The sequence below is a fragment of the Manis javanica genome, chromosome 15, assembly GCF_040802235.1.
Source record: "Manis javanica isolate MJ-LG chromosome 15, MJ_LKY, whole genome shotgun sequence".
NCBI classification, from domain to species: Eukaryota; Metazoa; Chordata; class Mammalia; order Pholidota; family Manidae; genus Manis; species Manis javanica.
In genome coordinates this window covers 67,608,618-67,628,978 of record NC_133170.1, presented here as the reverse complement: position 1 = coordinate 67,628,978, position 20,361 = coordinate 67,608,618, and the positions used below count along the sequence as shown (strand labels likewise).

The 20,361-nt window shown below is 47.0% G+C and overlaps 1 protein-coding gene across 1 annotated transcript in view; it reads left to right on the top strand.

Annotated features, from left to right (window-relative positions):
* MLXIP (MLX interacting protein) overlaps positions 1-20,361 on the top strand; it is a 57,736-nt gene that overhangs the window by 29,288 nt on the left and 8,087 nt on the right. Inside the window, exons 2-11 of the mRNA XM_017649342.3 lie at positions 12,211-12,317; positions 13,089-13,174; positions 14,418-14,507; positions 14,878-14,919; positions 15,302-15,473; positions 16,182-16,271; positions 16,836-16,927; positions 17,918-18,575; positions 19,004-19,125; positions 19,240-19,393. Of these exons, the coding sequence (XP_017504831.3) occupies positions 12,211-12,317; positions 13,089-13,174; positions 14,418-14,507; positions 14,878-14,919; positions 15,302-15,473; positions 16,182-16,271; positions 16,836-16,927; positions 17,918-18,575; positions 19,004-19,125; positions 19,240-19,393 (1,613 nt within the window). The remainder of the gene's footprint in view (positions 1-12,210; positions 12,318-13,088; positions 13,175-14,417; positions 14,508-14,877; positions 14,920-15,301; positions 15,474-16,181; positions 16,272-16,835; positions 16,928-17,917; positions 18,576-19,003; positions 19,126-19,239; positions 19,394-20,361) is intronic.

Sequence of the window (20,361 nt, the reverse complement as noted above, 5' to 3'; positions counted from 1 at the left end):
CTGGAGAAAAGAATAAATCTCACAGAACAGGGTAATGTACCAAAGCCGTGGCCCGGCAGGACCCAAGCCCTTCCCCCAACCCAGCTCACTGGTGGGAGGAAGAGAAACAGAGTGGGGAGGGAGTGGAGGCCTGGGACTGCTGAATACATAGCTCCGGAGATCTGCTCTGGGAGCACAGACCTACATTTCATGGTGTTTGCATGTACTCTCATGATTAGCGGGTTAGAAAGCTAAGACAGGCAGAATTCCTAGAGAGACTGAGATTCCAGCCGCTTGTGGAAAGCAGGGATCCATATCTGGCTGCTCTGGGACAAAAGAAAGGCGGGCAGTCTGAGAGACTTCCTAACAAGGAAGCCCTTAGCAAGAGGGCTGCCAAAGGGGCAAGGACTGTACAGAGCTTACTGCTCAGGAGAAAGGACAGGTAGACAAAATTGTCCAGGTGTACTCTCCCCAGCAGGTTGGGAGCTTTCATGATCTTCAGGTGCTCCAGCTCCCTGGCTGGCTACACAGCTCCAAGGAACCCCTCTGTGATGTGCAGCCTCCTGCGCCTTTCTCCCGGCCAGCCCCACCTGGCTCGCAAAACAGCAAACCCTACCCTGGCGTTATGAGCATAGAGGCTTATACCTGTGTGCTAGGCCAACTGGTTCAGGCAGTGGAGATAGGCACAGCAGCCGGGAAGCAGGAAACAGCTCTTTCCTCCTGCCAGGCACCAATACCACTCCCCTATGACCCCTGACATTGCTTCAGGGGCTGAGCAGCTCCAGAGAGTAGAGCTTCTGGGCACTAGAGGGCGCCATATACAAATATGAAAAGTCAGAGGAGCCTGGTTCAAAGTAAAATTATTAATAAGATTCCTGAGAAAGATTTAAATGACATCAACCTCATGAATCTTCCTGAAAGGGGGTCCAAAATAAATATCATTAACATGCTCATGGAGGTATGGAAAGATATTCAAGAACTCAGGAATGAATTCCGATCAGAGATCCAATTGTTGAAGTGCACAGTGGAGGGTTTTAAAAGCAGATTAGATACGATGGAGGAGACAATAAATGAAATAGAAACTAGAAAAGAGGAATACAAAGAAGCTGAGGCACAGAGAGAAAAAAGGATCTCTTAAGAATGAAAAAATATTGAGAGAACTGTGTGACCAATCCAAACAGAACAATATTTACATTATAGGGGTACCAGAGGAGGAAGAGAGAGAAAAAGGGATAGAAAGTGTCTTTGAGGAGGTAATTGCTGAAAACTTCCCCAGTCTGGGGAACGAGATAGTCTCTCAAGCCATGGAGGTGCACAGATCTCCCAACACAAGGGACCCAAGGAAGACAACACCAAGACATATAGTAATTAAAATGGCAAAGATCAAGGCTAAGGATAGACTATTAAAAGCAGCCAGAGAGAGAAATAAGATCACATACAAAGGAAAGCCCATCAGGCTATCATCAGACTTCTCAGCAGAAACCTTACAGGCCAGAAAGGAGTGGCATGATGTATTTAATGCAATGAAGCAGAAGGGCCTTGAACCAAGATTACCTTATCTGGCAGGATTATCATTTAAATTTGAAGGAGGGATTAAACAATTTCCAGATAAGCAAAAGCTGAGAGAATTTAGCTCCCACAAACCTTCTCTACAGTGTATTTTGGAGGGACTGCTATAGATGGAAGTGTTCCTAAGGTTTAATAGCTGTCACCAGAGGTAAAAAAAAAAAACCACAGTAAAGAAAGTAGAACAGCTAATTACTAAGCAAATGCAAAATTAAATTAACTATTCCCAAAGCCAATCAAGGGATAGACAAAGAGTACAGAATATGATACCTAATATATAAAGAATGGAGGAGGAAGGAGAAGAAAAAAAAGAACCTTTAGATGGTGTTTGTAATAACATATTAAGTAAATTAACTTAGACTCTTAGATAACAAGGAAGTTAACCTTGAGCCTTTGGTAACCATGACTCTAAAGCCTGCAGTGGCAGTAAGTATATACCTATCAATAATCACCCTAAATGTAAATGGACTGAATGCACCAATCAAAAGACATAGTCACTGAATGGATAAAAAAACTAGACCCATCTATATGCTGTCTCCAAGAGACACACTTTAAACCCAAAGACAGACACAGACTAAAAGTGAAGGGATGGAAAAAGATATTTCATGCAACTAATAGGGAGAAAAAAGCAGGAGTTGCAGTACTTGTATCAGACAAAATAGACTTCAAAACAAAGAAAGTCATAAGAGACAAAGAAGGACATTGCATAATGATAAAAGGGTCAATCCAGCAAGAAGATATAACTGTTATAAATATCTACGTGCCCAGCACAGGAGCACCTATACATATGAAACAAATACTAACAGAATTAAAAGGTGAAATAGAATGCAATGCATTCATTCTAGGAGACTTCAACACTCCACTCACTCTGAAGGACAGGTCAACCAGACAGAAAATAAGTAAGGAGACAGAGGCACTGAACAACACATTGGAACAGATGGACCTAAAAGACATCTACAGAACTTTACACCCAAAAGCAGCAGAATACATATTCTCCTCAAGGGCACCTGGAACATTTTCAAGAATAGATCATATAGGGGATGATCATCAAAAAGCCTCCACAGGGATCCGGGCGATGCTGCGGTTGTGGCTGTGTCCATCCCACCGTTTCCTGGACTTGCCATTGGAATGAGGAGGGAGATGTCTAGGCTGGCATGTGCATACAGTGAGACAACGAATTTGACTGGATTTGTACTGTTGGAACTCAACCAGGAGTTGGGAGGGGTGCAAGTTGTAGCACTCCAAAATCTCATGACTATAGACTATCTACGGTTAAAAGAACATATGGGATGTGAACAGATCCCAGAAATGGGTTGCTTTAATTTGTCTGATTTCTCTCAGACTGTTCAAGTACAGTTGGACAATATCCATCATATCATAGACAAATTTTCACAAATGCCTAGGGTGCCTAACTGGTTTTCTTGGCTTCACTGGAGATGGCTGGTAATTATAGATTTGTTTTGTTTATGTCACCATATTCCTAATATGTTAATAATTGTGCACAAGTTAGTAGTTTAAAACCTGTACCTGCTTAAGGTACTCTACAAGAAGATATGTCAAAGAAATAATCAATCCTCCCATGTTTTCCTCTATATGTTACCTCTATAGCTTTTCTTCCTCCTTCCTAATTACAACCCTTAAATAGAATTCATGCCTCATATCGAATTTACCGAGCATCATAATTCCTCCAGGTGGTAAAGATACCTCGAGACAAGTGCTGGGCATAGAAGCCACAGGGCATAAATCTGCAAAGAAGTAAAAAGCTAACCTTTTCAAACAATATGGCTTCTCTCTCACTTACCAATTTGACGTTTCCCTGTATGGCCCCGGAAGATGACTGGTTAGCCAGAGACGGGTAAGATTCCTCAAGGGAGGAACAACCTAAGACAGGCACAGTCACAGGGGAGCCATCAGGTGAGAAATCGGGGAACAACAGTGGTGAAACTTAGAACCTCACCCCCCCTGTTTTGAGAGAAAGCTTCTGCATCCGTGGATGTTTTATTGCCCTTGTCTAGCTCGGATTAGCACATAGTCTACAGGCACACACATGATCATCTACAGTTGCTCTCTTACAACACTAAACTATGTTTTCTACCTTTATCTTGCATTTACCTACCACTTCAGCATTTTATTAAAAATAAAAATAATAATAATAATAAAGGGAGAAATGTGGGATCCACATATAAATCAAGTATAAAAATCAAATGAATATTCATATTTGACCTGATTGTTTATAGTTCATAATGTGTGATCAAAACCGAAAGTTTCTGTGATGAATGCCCTTGTACTGTTCACCATGTAAGAACTTATTCACTATGTAAGAATTCATTCACCATGTAAGAACTTGTTCGTTATGCTTCAGAAGATTGGAGACTGACGAGAATTAGGCTTGAGATGGATTAATGATTGTGCTTTGAGCATTGACCCCCCCCATACAGAATTTTATTGTTGTTAACAACCATTTGATCAATAAATATGAGAGATGTCCTCTCAAAAAAAAAAAAAAAAGAATAGATCATATACCAGGCCACAAAAAGAGCCTTGGTAAATTCAAAAAGATTGAAATTGTACCAACCAGTTTCTCAGACCACAAAGGTATGAAACTAGAAATAAATTACGCAAGGAAAATGAAAGATCCCACAAACACATGGAAGCTTCACAACATGCTCCTAAATAATCAATGGATCAGCAGTGACCAAATAAAAACAGAGATCAAGCAATATATGGAGACAAATGACAACAATTCAACACCACAAAATCTATGGGATGCAGTAAAGGCCATGCTGAGAGGAAAGTATATTGCAATACAGGCCTACCTAAGGAAAGAAGAACAATCCCATATGAACAGTTTAAACTCACAATTAGCGAAACTGGAAAAAGAAGAACAAAGGAGACCCAAAGTCAGTAGGAGGAGGGACATAATAAAGATTACAGCTGAAATAAATAAAATCGAGAAGAATAAAACAATAGAAAGAATCAATGAAAGCAAGAGCTGATTCTTCGAGAAAATAGATGAAATAGATAAACGCCTAGCCAGATTTATCAAGAAAAAAGAGAGTCTACTCACATAAACAGAATCAGAAACGAGAAAGGAAAAATCACTACAGACACCACAGAAATACAAAGAATTATTAGAGAATACTGTGAAAATCTATATACTAACAAACTGGATAACCTAGAAGAAATGGACAACTTTCTAGAAAAATACAACCTTCCAAGGCTGACCCAGAAAGAAACAGAAAATCTGAACAGACCAATTACTAGCAATGAAATTGAATTGGTAATCAAAAAACTGCCTAAGAACAAAATCCCTTGACCAGATGGCCTCATCACTGAATTTTATCAAACATTTAGTGAAGATGTAATACCCATTCTCCTTAAAGTTTTCCAAAAAGTAGAAGAGGAAGGAATACTTCCAAACTCATTCTATGAAGCCAGCATCACTCTAATACCAAAACCAGCCAAAGACACCACAAAAAAAGAAAATTACAGACCAATATCCCTGATGAACATAGATGCAAAAATACTCAACAAAATATTAGCAAACCGAATTCAACAATACATCAAAAAGATCATCCATCATGATCAAGGAGGATTTATTCCAGGGATGCAAGGATAGTGCAATATTAGAAAATCTATCAACATCGTCCACCACATGAACAAAAAGGACAAAAACCACATGATCATCTCCATAGATGCTGAAAAAGCATTTGACAAAATTCAACATCCATTCATGTTAAAAACTCTCAACAACATGGGTACAGAGGGCAAGTACCTCAACATAATAAAGGCCATATATGACAAACCCACAGCCAACATTATACTTAACAGCAAGAAGCTGAAAGCTTTTCCTCTAAGATCGGGAACAAGACAAGGATGCTCACTCTCCTCATTTCTATTCAGCATAGTACTGGAGGTCCTAGCCATGGCAATCAGACAACAAAAAGAAATAAAAGGCATCCAGATTGGTAAGGAAGAAGTTAAACTGTCCCTGTTTGCAGATGACATGATATTATACACAAAAAACCCTAAAGAATTCACTCCAAAACTACTAGATCTAATATCTGAATTCAGCAAAGTTGCAGGATACAAAATTAATACACAGAAATCTGTTGCATTCCTATACACTAACAATGAACTAGCAGAGAGAGAAATCAGGAAAACAATTCCATTCACAATTGCATCAAAAAGAATAAAATACCTAGGGATAAACCTAACCAAGGAAGTGAAAGACCTATACCCTGAAAACTACAAGACACTCATAAGAGAAACTAAAGAAGATACCAATAAATGGAAACACATCCCATGCTTATGGATAGGAAGAATTAATATTGTCAGTATGGCCATCCTGCCTAACGCGATCTACAGATTCAATGCAATTCTTACCAAAATATCAACAGAAACTTCAACGAACTAGAGAAAATTGTTCTAAAATTCATATGGAACCACAAAAGACCCCAAATAGCCAAAGCAATCCTGAAAAGGAGGAATAAAGCTGGGGGGATTATGCTCGCCAACTTTAAGCTCTACTGCAAAGCCACAGTAATCATGACAATTTGATATTGGCACAAGAACGGAACCATAGACCAATGGAACAGACTAGAGAGCACTGATATAAACCCAAACATGTATGGTCAATTAATGTACGATAAAGGAGCCATGGAACAGAATAGAGAGTTGAGATATTAACCCAAGCATATATGGTCAATTAATATATGATAAAGGAGCCATGGATATACAATGGGGAAATTACAGCTTCTTCCAACAACTGTTGTTGGCAAAACTGGACAGCTACATGCAAGAGAATGAAACTGGATTATATTTAACCCCATATGCAAAAGTAAACTCAAATTGGATCAAAGACCTGAATGTAAGTCATGAAACCACAAAACTCTTCGAAGACAACATAGGCAAAAAGCTCCTATGTAAGCATGAGCAACGTGTTTCTGAATGCATCTCCTTGAGCAAGGGAAACAAAAACAAAAATGAACTCATGGGACTTCATCAAACTAAAAAGTTTCTGTACAGCAAAGGACAGCCCATCAACAGAACAAAAAGGCATCCTACAGTATGGGAGAATATATGTGTAAATGACATATCCGACAAGGGGTTAACATCCAAAATATGTAAAGAACTTACACGCCTCAACACCCAAAAAGCAAATAACCCAATTAGAAAATGAGCAGAGGATATGAAGAGACAGTTCTCCAAAGAAGAAATTCAGATGGCCAACAGACACATGAAAAGATGCTCCACATCACTAATCATCAGGAAAATGCAAATTAAAACCACAATGAGATATCACCTCACAGCAGTAAAGATGGCCAGCATCGAAAAGACTAAGAACAACAAATGCTGGTGAGGATGCAGAGAAAGGGGAACCCTCCTACACTGCTGGTGGGAATGTAAGCTAGTTCAACTGTTGTGGAATGCAATATGGAGGTTCCTCAAAAAACTAAAAATAGAAATACCATTTGATCCCAGAATCCCACTCCTTGGAATTTACCCAAAGAATACAACTTCCCAGACTTAAAAAGACATATGCAACCCTATGTTTATTGCAGCACTTTTCACAATAGCCAAGATATGGAAGCAACCTAAGTGTGTCCATCAGTAGATGAACGGATAAAGAAGAGGTGGTACATATACACAATGGAATACTTTCAGCCATAAGAAAGAAACAAATCCTACCATTTGCAACAACATGGATGGAGCTGGAGGACATTATGCTCAGTGAAATAAGCCAGGCGGAGAAAGACAAGTGCCAAATGATTTCCCTCACTTGTGGAGTATAACAATGAAGCAAAATTGAAGGAACAAAATAGCAGCAGACTCAGAGACTCCAAGAAGGAACTAGTGGTTACCGAGGGGGAAGGGTGTGGGAGGGCTGGTGGGCAGGGAGGGAGAAGGGGATTGAGGTGTATTATGTTTAGTACACATGGTCTGGGGGATCATGGGGAAAACCGTGTAGCACAGAGAAGGCAAATAGTAAATCTGTGGCATCTTGCTGCACTGAAGGACAGTGACTGCATTGGGGTATGAGTGGGGACTTGATAATATGGGTAAATATAGTAACCACATTGTTTTTTCATGTGAAACCTTTGTAAGACTGTATATCAATAATACCTTAATAAAAATTTAAAAAAAGAAGTAAAACTTAAAAATTTAGGGGAAACCTTTGCAGAAACATCACAAATGTTTAGTATCATTAATATTGTAGTATTGGCAACATAAAATAGCAAGGAAAGAAGACTGACAATTGAGTGGATGGTGAAAACCGAGTAAGATCAGATGGCTTGTTAAAAATAATGAGTCAAAGTGATGTCTGGTTTGAGATTGCTATGGCTCCAGACGATGGCACCACTGGGGAAGCAGGTAAGGGTGCATGGAACTCTTTGTACTATTTCTTGAGAATTCCTGTGAGTCTATAATTACTTCAAAATTAAAAAAAAATAAAAGACAGAGACACAAGTAGCTTATAAAGTGAAAGAGACACATAGCTAATACACAGATTTTAAATAATTTATTAACAAATGATGCAAATTGGAGTGACATACCACTTTTTTCCTGTTATAAGTCTGATCCTGTCCCCAGTTCAGAGGAGTCAGGATCACCCTGGGTTCTGGATTCAAGTTTATTCTCCTGGCAAATAAATGAATGAAAACAGCTTTCAGTGGTGCACTGCCTAGTGTGAAAGTCCTGTTGTGGCCAGAATCTGACAGAAACTCTGGGCTTTAAAACTCAGGAACACGCCCAAGAACCAAGTAAAACTCAGGAGCACACCCAAGAGCCAACAAATACTCAGCCCCATGCCCCAGATTTGACTGGCGCTTACTCTGTGCCTTGCCCGGTCCTTCCACGCCTGCTTGTCACCCTTCTGACACTCCTGGGAGGTGGACGTGGTCACTGTTCTGCAGAAGGTGGGCGCCCACAGCCTGGGTTTCTTCTCCAAAAGTGGAAACCACTCTGCTTGCCCCATTTGTTTGGAAATGGGCAGTGACAGTGCCCACACAGTGGTGTGTGTTCAGCAGGAAGAAGGCCAGCACACAGGATGGAATGCTTCTCCAAAGACATGGGTGCCTGGTATGCGCGGACAGGGTGAAGATGTCACCTTACAGCTAGTCCGGTTTTGCCTGGTTTCAGCTCTCTCGGGTTGTTCTTATTTTTGATGGTCATGGAACTAGTTACTCCCTGCTTTTTAACCAAAGTAGAAAACCCCAGGCACTCACAAACTGCTCACACATGGGGGCAGATGCATACCTAGACGCACTAGGACACTCCCACACACACTCACTTTGTCAGAAGGACAGATCTGGGACTGGGGTTTCCAGAGCTGCCATTGCCACCAGAGCCTGCTTCTCCAACAACACTTTCTTGGACTGTGGGAAAAAAAACTAGACACCAAGTGACCCACAAGGAGCATGAATTTTGGACACAGGAGAGGATCCACACCTCAGCTGGGAGCAGGGCCTGAAAACCTCATGGGCTTCCTCTGGGAGGAGGCTCTGTGCAGGCGGTGGCCGAGGGCGGAGGGCCAAGGCTCCAGGCGGCTCCATGAGACACGTTGCCCTCCTCCTGTCATGCCTCTCGCCTGTAGCTCCCCATGTCTTGGCTCCTCAATGAACCTTTGTCTGTCTGGAGCTTGTTAGTTTTGGCTTCTAGCAGCCTGTGGAACCAGGCCCAGATCCCAGGAAAAGCCCAGAGACTGCTCTTTTGAAGAAACAGTCTGAATCCCAGAAGAGAGACCAGTCCGAGCATTATTCATCCATACACTCATTAGAAAAGCCACTTAATAACCATTGTCCTCATATTTGGACAAAAATGACTTGCTCATGTGGTTAATTGCCTTTGCCAGTTAACTAGAAGCTATATAAGGTGTACCTGGTCTTTTTCCTTATTTTGAAAAAATAACACATTTTTGTTACATTTAAACAGTGTAAAACAGTAAACAGTGAAAACTAAGTCTCTGACTGAACCCCTTAATTCTCCAGTTCAGCTCTCCAAAGGGAAATCACTGATTTACTGTTAACTGTGTATCCTTCCTGAGGTTGGCTGGCTGTTTCCTCCCTGCCTGCATGTGTGTGGTGTCTGTGTTTGTCTGTGTGCATATCTGTCTCCCTGTTAGAAATGCACATGGTGCCCATGTGGTATATCTTTGCACTTTGGTTTTTTCCCCACTTAATACATTGTGTAGATCTTGCCTTTATATCAGCACATAAAGTGTGTTGTTTTCATTGCCCCACAGTGTTCCACTGTGTGGACTTACCACATAGTGTTAAAACCAGGAACCTTGGCTGAACCAAAGCAGGCTGCCTCCAGCCTTTTGCTACGCAAACAGCACTGCGGTTTAGAGCCCCCTTGCTTCTGTCTTTGTGCCCACTTACAGATGGGTCTGTAGAACCAATTCCTAACATTGTAATTGTGGGTCAAAGAGATGTGCATTTAAACTGCTGATAGACATTTGTCCACTTGCCCACCAACCAAGCTCACTCTAGTTTTTGCCCGTCGTGATGTCTGCGTGCCAGCTTGATGATCAGACATCTCTCCCCTGCCTGAGTTCTGCACTGATTGGGAAGTAAAACAGAGGAGTCACTTCACAGCAGCATTGTTCAGTATACAAAAGCTGAAACCACCCAAATGTCTATCAATGGATGAAAGAATAAACCAACTGTGGTCCCTCCAGCCAGTGGAATATGACTGATTCCAGCCATAAAAAGGCTGACACTTGCCATGACATGGGTGAACCTCTGAATTGTCGTGCTAAGTTCAAGAAACCAGTATCATTCTGTTTTTATGAAATGTCTGCAAGAAACAAGTACAGAGAGACGGAAAGTAGATTAGTCATTGCCCGGGGCTGGGGGAGGAGGTAGTGGAGAGTGACTGCTTAATAGGCACAGGGTTTCTTCTTGGGGTGAGGGAAAAAGTTCTGAAACGAGGCTGCAGTGATGGTTGCGCTATAGTGTGGAAGTACTTAGTGCTGCTGGAGTGTTAGCTTTAAAATGGTTACAATGGTCAAATTTTATGTTATATGTACTTTAACACAATAAGAAAGAGTCAGCAGATGATGGCCAGAATACTACTTTTATTGTTGATCAAGCTGAGGACGTAGCTTAGAGTGAACCCCAGGCTCAGTAGAAACAGAGCATGATGAATATGAGCCCCAGGTGGGCAGCTCGCTCCCAGGAGGAGAAGGGGAGAGGGCCTGGGCTGCCCATGCCAGTTCCTCCTTCCACATTCACTGGTAACATCACCCAGTGTACCCAGCGGGGAGGGGGCCCAGGAGGCAGAGCTGGGAATGATTTGCCAGTGGGTGAGGACAAGTTGCCCCATAACAGGCACATCTGGTTGAATGAACAGATGAACGGACCCCAGCGCTCTTCTGGTCTACAGTGACAGTGACAGGCAGCCACCCTCTGCCTGCTTGCTTTTGGGCAGAAATGGTCTGACCAGGAGTTAGGTGCTAGTCCTACCTGGGGTGCACAGAATCCAAAGTCCCAGCCCAGTTCTGCACCCCCTTACCCTGACTTAATTCCAGCTCCTGTCTGTGCAGGGCTTGCACTTGATTTCCATTCCAAAGCAGCCTGCTGCCTCATCTCTGAAGAATTCAGTAGTTCCATCCAACAATGGTTTGGAGAGAGACATTTGTTTTGTAAATTTCCTGTTTTAGATCAGGAGCCTGTCTTCTAGGAGGGCGGTCGGTCATGGTAGGGTCCAAGTTTCTACTTGGACCCCATGATAGGTTCAGTTTCTACTTAAGCCCAGTGGTTACTCCTTAACAGGCATTGCATAGCACCAAGAGTTGGTCTCTTCCCAGGAGTCCTCATTCTCTATTATCTTCCTTGTCCTTCTTTGTCCTCTTCCAGAACCATCTCTGCAGGTGGCACAGAGAAAGTGGTCTTTGAACTCTGGGCTTCAATACAAGGAAGCTATCAGTTACAGGAAAGCGGTCCCCTCCCCAACTCCCCCATTAAGGAAATAAAAAGATAGGGACAGTTTTGTGTGTGTTTTTTCTTGTTTTTTCCTGGAACCACCTGCTTGGCGAGAAGTCAGTTTGCTGGAAGGTCTTACAGGGGAGGGAGAGTGTTGGTCTGACCCAACTTGTGATACCATACTATATGTTTTACTATACTCTGGTGTATCCTCTGCTCTCCAGCCTGGTCTGGAAGCACCCTACGCCTCCCGGCTCCACCCATGCTGTTTTCCAGTGCCTTAACCAGGTGTGCTGTTGCTCGCCTCAGGGCCCATCACACACCAGGCAGAAGGAACAGCATAGCCTCTCCCTCTCTCCTCTGTTAAGCTTAAGTTTCCTTATCCTTCAGACCTTAGTTTAGATGTCACCTCCTTCAGAAAGCCTTTCCTGACTGCTCAGACTGGGATGGTTGTGCCGACTGTATGTACCCATAGGCCTCGGCTCATTTTCACAATGCTTAGCATGTAGACAGGACTTAGGTAGGCCTCAGAGACTTGTGTGCTCCGTGAGGGTGGGAGCCTACCTGCCTCATCTGTCCCTTCCTCCATTGCTAGCACACGCATGACAGAGGACAGGTGCTTAACACTTGATGAATAAGTAAATGAGACTCACAATTTTGAGGCCTGGGAAGATCGGGAGGCACTTTTTTATTTTATTTCATTCTCTGAGTTTCCCCTCTTCATCTTGCCTTTCAGTGGGAAGTTGGTGTCTCCAAAGTGGAAGAATTTCAAGGGCCTGAAGCTCCAGTGGAGAGACAAGATCCGGCTCAATAACGCCATCTGGCGGGCATGGTATATGCAGTGTAAGTGCTGCGTGAGCTGGGGCGTTGGGGTGGGGGGTTTGGGGAGCAAGCCCTCCAGGTCCCACTATCTGAAGGCCCTGGCACAGGGGACCCCAGAGCCCACTCTTGGAACATTGTGTCTTAAAGAAAAGCCTCTCTCGGGCAGTCTGCAGAGACAGGAGACCAAGCCAAATCCTAGTTGACTGGACCCTTCTTGGCTGTCAGGCACAGGGGGTTAGTCAAGTGGTCTCTGTCGTGAAGGTGCTGGTGGTCTGCAGGAGACCGAGTGTTCGCAGGTCACCCACCCCATAACGTGCCCACTGTTATGACAGATACTTGGGCCCAATATTGTAAAGGCAGAAGGGGAGAGAGGGGCTGGTTCTTCTCCAGTATCCAGGAAGAGTGTAGCAGAGAGGTGACTTTCTAGTCAGGGAACAGCCCCGTTTTCAGATCTAAGGAGATGCAGGTGCACGCCTCGTTCTGTCTGCAGCTGGCCTGAGCACCTGTGGGTCCTGTTACTGCTGCAGGAGAGGGGTGTGCTTGGGGACTGGGGCTTGGGCTGGCATTCTCCGGATAAGCCACACTTGTTCTTACCCGCTTGTTAGCAGATTCTTTTCCTTTAGCCCAGACCCCTTTATTTCTCCAAAGTCTTGTTTTCAAAGGGAAGAAGGAAAGAGCACTGGGGAGGGCCCCGACCCGGGGTCCGACCCCTAGGGGAGGTCTGGACACAAGGGGCAGGGCTCCTTCAGGGGTCTTGGTTGCAGCAATGATGTCTCACCCCCCACCACCCAGACTTGGAGAAGCGCAAGAATCCGGTGTGCCACTTCGTCACCCCCCTGGATGGCTCTGTTGAAGTAGATGAACATCGGAGGCCAGAGGTACTCGGCTTGTGTGCCCCGTCCTCGCCCAGGAGGAAATGGCTCACAGAGGGCTAGGGGCAGGGGTTGGGTTCTGCACTGGGAGACCAGGGGGATGGGAACTGGGCCTGTGCTGTCCCATCAGCCCTGTGACCTTGGGAAGCAAGGGGGATCTGGGGGCAGGTGGCCTCTGACAGCCTCTTGCAGAGGTCAAACTGGATATTCTTGGAAGTCGCTTTCCACTGCAATGTCTCCCCTTCTTGCCGTCTGGCCCAAGGACTGAGGAGTTCACCAATTGGGACTTATCTCCACTTTGCTTTGACTTCGGTGATTCTCCGGAAGTCAGCACTGCAGGGGAGGACTTTTGGCTCCTTATAAGCCAGACGTCTTTAGCAAAGAATGACCTCAAGATCAGACTGAGATGGAAAGATGTTAAAGAAATAGTAAATTTTTTTAAAAAAAGCAAGTTGTACAACAGTGTTTTAGTATCTGTGTCAGTTTTTAAAAGTGTATCTGTGTGATTATAAATGCATAGAAAATGTCTAGGATACACAAATCTTTTCCTAATGTTTCCCTCTTGGAAATGGGATTCCAGTGAGTAGGAGAGGAGACTCTTTTTTCACTTTATACTTTATTTTAAATTTCCCAAGAGTGTCTTACTGTTAAGATGAAAAGGGAAAACTTAGAAAGTAACCTAATGAGGTGCAGTTTTGAGCAGTGGGATATGATCTGGTGTTAATATTAAGGAATATTATTTTGTTAGGTCTGGTAATAATGGTGTTATTCACTGTGAAGATTCTTCACTGTCAGAGTCACACAATGAAGTGTTTTTGGGTGAAATTCTGTGGTCCTATGTGACACCTGGGACTTGATTTAATATACTCCAGCCATAAAGAACAGGAATCTGAAAGTCACAGTCGGCTCTCAGGCCATCACGAACTCCTCATCACCGGCCCTCAAGGATTCTGTGGAAGGGCCTCTCACCTGCCTCCTCCAGAGGTCGAACGAAGATATTCTCAGAAGTCATGTCCCACCTGAACTTTCTGGGATTGCTCATTGGTTTTCACCCTTTGAGAGTGGGGCCGAGGCTGCTGCTTAAGGGCATTTGGGTACTGCCCCAGCTGTTGGCAGGGTCTGCCTCCTCCCCGCCTTGGCCTTCTGTCTGACCCCGGACTCCAGTCCAGACCCTCAAGAGTGTTCCCGGGTCGAGTCTGCCAGTCACCAAGGCACTGCCTTTTCATTCTGACCTGTGGCTCTCCCACAGGCTATCACCACAGAAGGGAAGTACTGGAAAAGCCGCATTGAGATTGTGATCCGGGAGTATCACAAGTGGAGAACCTACTTCAAGAAAAGGGTATCTGGCTTGGGCTCCACCAAGAATATGCTTGGGAAGCCCCTGTAGGGAGGGAGGAAACTGAGTTCCGTATTCAAAACCCCAGCCCCATGGGCCCCAGCATTCTTTGGGCCTGCTTTGTATGTTGTTTTTGCTCAGTTTCTCCAACTGTGACCCAGGGCGGTTTATTCTACAGACACTGGCTGAAAAGTCCCTCTGTGCCTGGCATCAGCCTGGGGATGACAGGGCAGAGTCCCACCCCCTGCCTGCCTCCCGGAGGAAAGAGGCCTAGATGCTCCCAGAGTTCACTCACTTCTAGGGAGCAGAGGCTGAGGGCCTTATCTCCTCCCAGGGCCCTGGGTAACCACTTTGTCTCTCTTTTAATCTGCAGCTACAACAGCACAAGGATGAGGACCTCTCCAGCCTGGCTCAGGTGAGTGAGTTTGGGGTCATTAAAACCCTCATGGGACCATGCCCTCCCTCCTGACCAGAGGCCGCAGTGACTGAGGGACCCTGATGGTGAGCTCTGCAGCAGAAGGTGGTGGAGATGCAGACTCTCCCTGTGGCTAAAGGAGGGGTCGCCCTTTCTCACATGAAGGCCATGAAGGGCTGAGAAAACGGGCCAGTTCTCCCTGCTGTGTGAGCCGGAGACACTTTCTCCCTGCACCATCTTTCCATCCACCACCTCGTCCTTCATATAGCAGCCCTTGCCACTCTGTGTGATAGGATAGCTAACATACTTCCCCAGCTTGATGTGATTGCAAACTAAGTCACTGTTGCCCCTTTGATTTTTCTTCCTCCTCTGTTGGCGGTAGGATGATGACATGTTTTGTTGGCACAAACATGGGGATGGATGGAAGACCCCAGTTCCCATGGAGGAGGACACACTGCTGGGCACAGACCTGCTCATGTCAGAATTCAGTGACACCCTTTTCTCCACACTCTCCTCCCACCAGCCAGTGGCCTGGCCCAACCCGCGGGAGATAGGTAAGACTCCCCTAGGTCCCTGACGTAGCCAGCTGATCTCCTCCTCTGCCAGGACCCCAGGGCAGGCTTCGCCTCTGAGCTGCTCCATGTCACTTGTTTAGGGTGGGCTGTAAGGAGAAGGATTGGCCAGCCTTGTTGACATCTGAGGGCCACATGCACTGAGTGGGTGGGGCTGCAAACTGAGCCTTCCCTGGGCAGCTGTCAGACCTGTGGCATCATGGCAAGAAAGAAACAGGGGGCTTGGTCTGAATTAATTCATTGTCCCCTTAGCAGAGGATGTGTGCCTAGGCTAAGACAGACACAGGACCTGTGACTCACTCTGAAGGAAATCAGAAGTGTTCTGGGCATGACCTCCCACCTGGCAGCATCCATCATCCAGTTAGCTCCCCTGAGGAGAACCCGCAGACCGAAAGTTAGACCTGGAGGATCTGCAGATCTGCATAGCTATTCACAGTTTCCTGGGAGTATCTGTTCCCTGATACTAAATTTACTTTTCTTGTAAAACCCCACTTTCTTCCCTGCCTTCTGAGGGTAGAGAATGGCCACAAACCTACCAGAAGGTAGAAATTTCAGCCAGATGCCAACATGTCTCCTTGGAAGAATCTAGAATGTGAGCAGCATCAGGAAGATTGTTTCCAGGCCTTTCGTATGTTCCTACAACACTGAGAATGCCGGATAATTCCTCTGTCTCCTTTCTGATTCTTACAGCACATCTGGGAAATGCAGACATGATTCAACCAGGGCTGATTCCTTTGCAGCCCAACCTGGACTTCATGGACACTTTTGAACCTTTCCAGGGTGAGCCCATGGGGCAGAGAGCATGTGTGGTTACCCGCATCTCCCATTTCTCAGGACAAAGCAGGCCACTGCCTCCCTTTCATAGAGCAACTGTTAGAGTGGGTGGGGGGTACTTAGAATTTTTCATTTTTTTGGGTGGGGGTGTAGTAGGTGCAAGGTCTGGGAAGGTTCTCTGGGACATTGTTCTCTCAAGGCAATTGTCATTCTTGGTCTGGCTCAGAACCCGGGTTGGCCATGACGACTATGGGCGGTTCTCCCTTCAGGCAGCAGAGGGCGCTGGCAACACAGCTGCCTCCTCGCATTTTCCAGCAGTCAGAACTGGTCCTGAGCTCCTGCCTGTGAGCAGGTGAAGCACTAGGCCTGGGCATCTTTCAGAGTCCATGCCTAGTTGCCAGCATGTGCAGTCCAGACAGGGCCTCATTCTGTAGAGTTACCTCAGTGGGGCATGCCCTCTGGCCATGGCATTCCTCTGGGAAAGGTACGTTCAGTGCCTGATTTGTTTGGATCTTAATTCAAGGAAGTGATGGCCACACAGAGCTCAAAGACCCCGATGCTGTCTTTCAGACCTCTTCTCTTCCAGCCGCTCCATTTTTGGCTCCATGCTGCCTACACCCACCTCAGCACCTGCACCCGATCCCAACAACTCACCTGCTCAGGTAGAGGGAGCTGAGGGAGGGGCGCACTGGGGAGGTGTCAAACCTTTGCTGGGCTAGGCTGACCTGCAGTTGTAAGCATAGTGCTCACTAGCGGTTGCTAGGTCTAGTGCTGACTACACATATAACGTGTGCAGAAGTTACCCTAGCCCTCCTTGAGGACATCCTTAGGCATCCATCCCTCAGCGGGAGACCATGTCAGCAAATAGATGCTCCTGACTAAAGCTCCAGATAACCTGTGTGCAGCAAGCTCTGTTCTGACCAGTTTAGACAGGGGTAGCAAGACAGGAAAGAAAAAGGTGAATTGCTAATAAAAAGTTCTGTGTATTTCTTTTACTTTTTACTCAATAGTTAACACAAGCTGGTTAACAGGTACTGGGGCTACAGAGCAGAGTGAGGTCTTTGCCTTTATGGGGCTCTTGGGCTGGTGCCCACATCCTATTAGGCACTAGAAACCTTGCCCCATCTTCCATATGACTCTGGTATAGATCAGGCTGGTGCCTGCATCCCATTAGACACCAGTAACCTGGCCCCATCTTCTTCCCTCTGGCTCCTTATAGTGTTTTCCTTTTAGGAAGAGGTGACCTCTCTAGAAGTTGACACTTGAAACTGTCCTGGGGGGACCCCATGAGCAGCTGCAATCCAGGCTGCCTGTGCTCTGTAACAGAAGATGGCAGAGACTTTGAGGGGACCCCTGCTGGACTCCAGAAACAAGATATTCCCAAGCCGAGAGCCTTCTGTGTGCACACAGTCACTTTATCTGAGCCCTGTGTTCTCATTTTGTTCCTAGTAGAAGTAAGAGCCCTGCGGACTCCCATTATACACAGATCCAGCTCCCCCAGATTAGTGTAACAGGGGTAGGAGACAGAGTCCCTCTCTAGGGGTTCATGTCAGGTGCCTGGCTTTTGACGTTGGACTCAGTGGTGCATATCGCTGGGCAGTGATGCCGGTTGTATGATCCCAGTGTTCATTTTCACTTCTCTTCTTTCTCAGGAGAGCATCCTGCCAACCACTGCTCTCCCCACCGTGAGCCTCCCTGACAGCCTCATTGTACCCCCTGCAGCTACCACTCTGGACCCCATGGATCGGCAGGGCTGTGAACGCACCTCCCGGCCTGGGGATCCCTTTATCCAGCCCACAGACTTCGGTGCCTCTGTGCCACCGCCTCTTGGCGTTGCACAGCCTTTCCTGCCCATGTTCCCTGTGCCCTTGCTCTCTCCCAGCCCAACCGCGGCACCTGCTTCCCCTGCCTTGCCGTTAGCCCCTCCTCCTTCCACTGCCTTGAGCCCCCCAACTCCACGCGCCTTCCTGCAGCCACAGAAGTTTGCTGGAGTCGGCAAGTCACCGAGTGTCATCACCCACACAGCCTCTGCCACCCTCACTCACGACGCCTCTGCCACCACCTTCAGCCAGAGCCAGGGCCTTGTTATCACAACCCACCACCCCACCCCTGCAATGTCCCCCTGTGGCCTGGCACTGTCTCCAGTCCCCCAGCCGCCTACCATTGGGCCTCCGCAACCCTGTTTAACTTTCATGCACCCCAAACCTGTGTCCCTGACTGGGGGGAGGCCCAAGCAGCCCCCCAAAATAGTGCCTGCTCCCAAACCAGAGTCTGTGTCCTTGGTGCTGAAGAACACTTGCATCGCCCCAGGTGAGTCAGGCAGGGGAAGCCTGAGTGTAGTCCCCCCTCCACGGTTCTCTTTCCTTGAGGCCTGCAGACTCACGACACACACATACTGTGACGTGAAACAAAAGTGTTATGAAATACTGCACGTGTGTGACCAGGTCTATTTTCTATGTTCTTTTAAAGTTAGTCTGAACCCAGTTTGAGAACACATGGTCCTGGTCATCTTCCTGGGTCTTTAATCTGTCCCTTCAAGGAAAAGTTGCAAAAAAATGCCAAGTGCCTTGGTCGCTTTGTCCTCCCATACCCTGTGATGAGGAAGGCAGTGTCTCTGCAGCAGCAGAGGGGTCTGCGCTGCTCCTGGGGAGCCCCCTGTGCCCTTGCCACCGGCTCAGCAACTGCGTCAGGAGCAGACCCGTGGCTTGGCCCCCCTCACCTCCTCCCCGTTCTGGCAGCTGCCTTTTCAGGACAGCCGCAAGCAGTGATTATGACGTCGGGCCCCCTGAAGAGAGAAGGGATGTTGGCTTCCACTGTGTCCCAGTCCAGTGTGGTCATCACGCCTGCTTCCATCGCCAGGGTGAGGGACCCTGGGTAGACCATCAGTGTCCTTGTAACCCCAGTGTGGCCCTGCCTTTTGGGGGCCCTTACCCAACATGACTGGTGGTGATGTCCCTCTCCTGTGTCACCCTAGGCTCCTGGAGTTACAGAGTTCCACAGTGGCTTCCTGGTAACAGACCTGGGCCACCCCACAGGCAGCCAGCCTGCCCCCATCTCCACGCTCTTCTCTCCAGGCACCGCACAAGACTCCTTGGTGAAGGGCGATCAGGCCCCTGCCACAGGTTCCAGTGCGTGCTCTTGAAACGGGTGGGACTTCATGAGTGAGGCACACGGGCCCACTCCTCACTGGGGAAAGGTTGAGGGGGTACCCAGGGGCCCCCAGGATTGAGCCTGGGCTCACAGGACGTGCAGTGGGCTCAAGTCTCCTGGCAGCCCAGGCTAGGAAATGCTCTGCGTAGCACAGGGTAACGGCAGAGCAGCAGGCATTCTGTAGCGTGGATGGCTGGTGTGCTTGGGAGTCATCACTCCTGACCCCCTTCAGAGAGGCCTGGCTCTGAACTACTATTCTGATCCAGAAAAGGGATTGGGGGGTCCTTGACAGTTCCCAGAGAACATGAGGCTGGGGCTGCTGTAGCCACAGAAGCCACTCAGCTTTGTCTCTGCATCAGTGTGGTCACCCCTGCCAGTTCCCCAGCACTGCGCGTCTGTGAGCCCATTTCCACAGGCCTCAGCCTTCTGGAGGCAGTCAGGGTGGGACTGATTCACCCAGTGACCTGTGCAGAGCTCAGGAGTCAGGGATAGACGGCGCAGCCTTGCGCTGCTGGTGGGTGGGGGTGGGAACTGGGGCCCAGCTGCTTCCTTTCAGGTGCCGGCTGGGGAAGGAAGACTTAGAATGTCTTGTCTTAAATAAAACCCTGGTGTGGCCCCCCAGGAGCTCCACATAAATAGATGCTACTCTCCTCAGACCTGAGGATGAGGAAAGGTCTCTGCTCCCAGCACGGAGATCAGACAGTCCAGGGACTTGTCCAAGGACAGGTTTCTGAAGAGTAAGGATCTCCAGTCTGGAGAGAGAAGAATACAGGCGAATTGAAAGTCAGGCCTCTGATGTAGTGTAAGGAGGGGCTCGGGCACACAGTGTCCCCCCAGGCAGAGAACAGCCGTTCACACTGTGTGGGAAGCTCAGGAGCGTGGCTGGGGAGGAGACCCAGTAGAGGGGTGGGCTTGTCCAGTGAAGTGGAGCCGGCTGAAGGGTCGG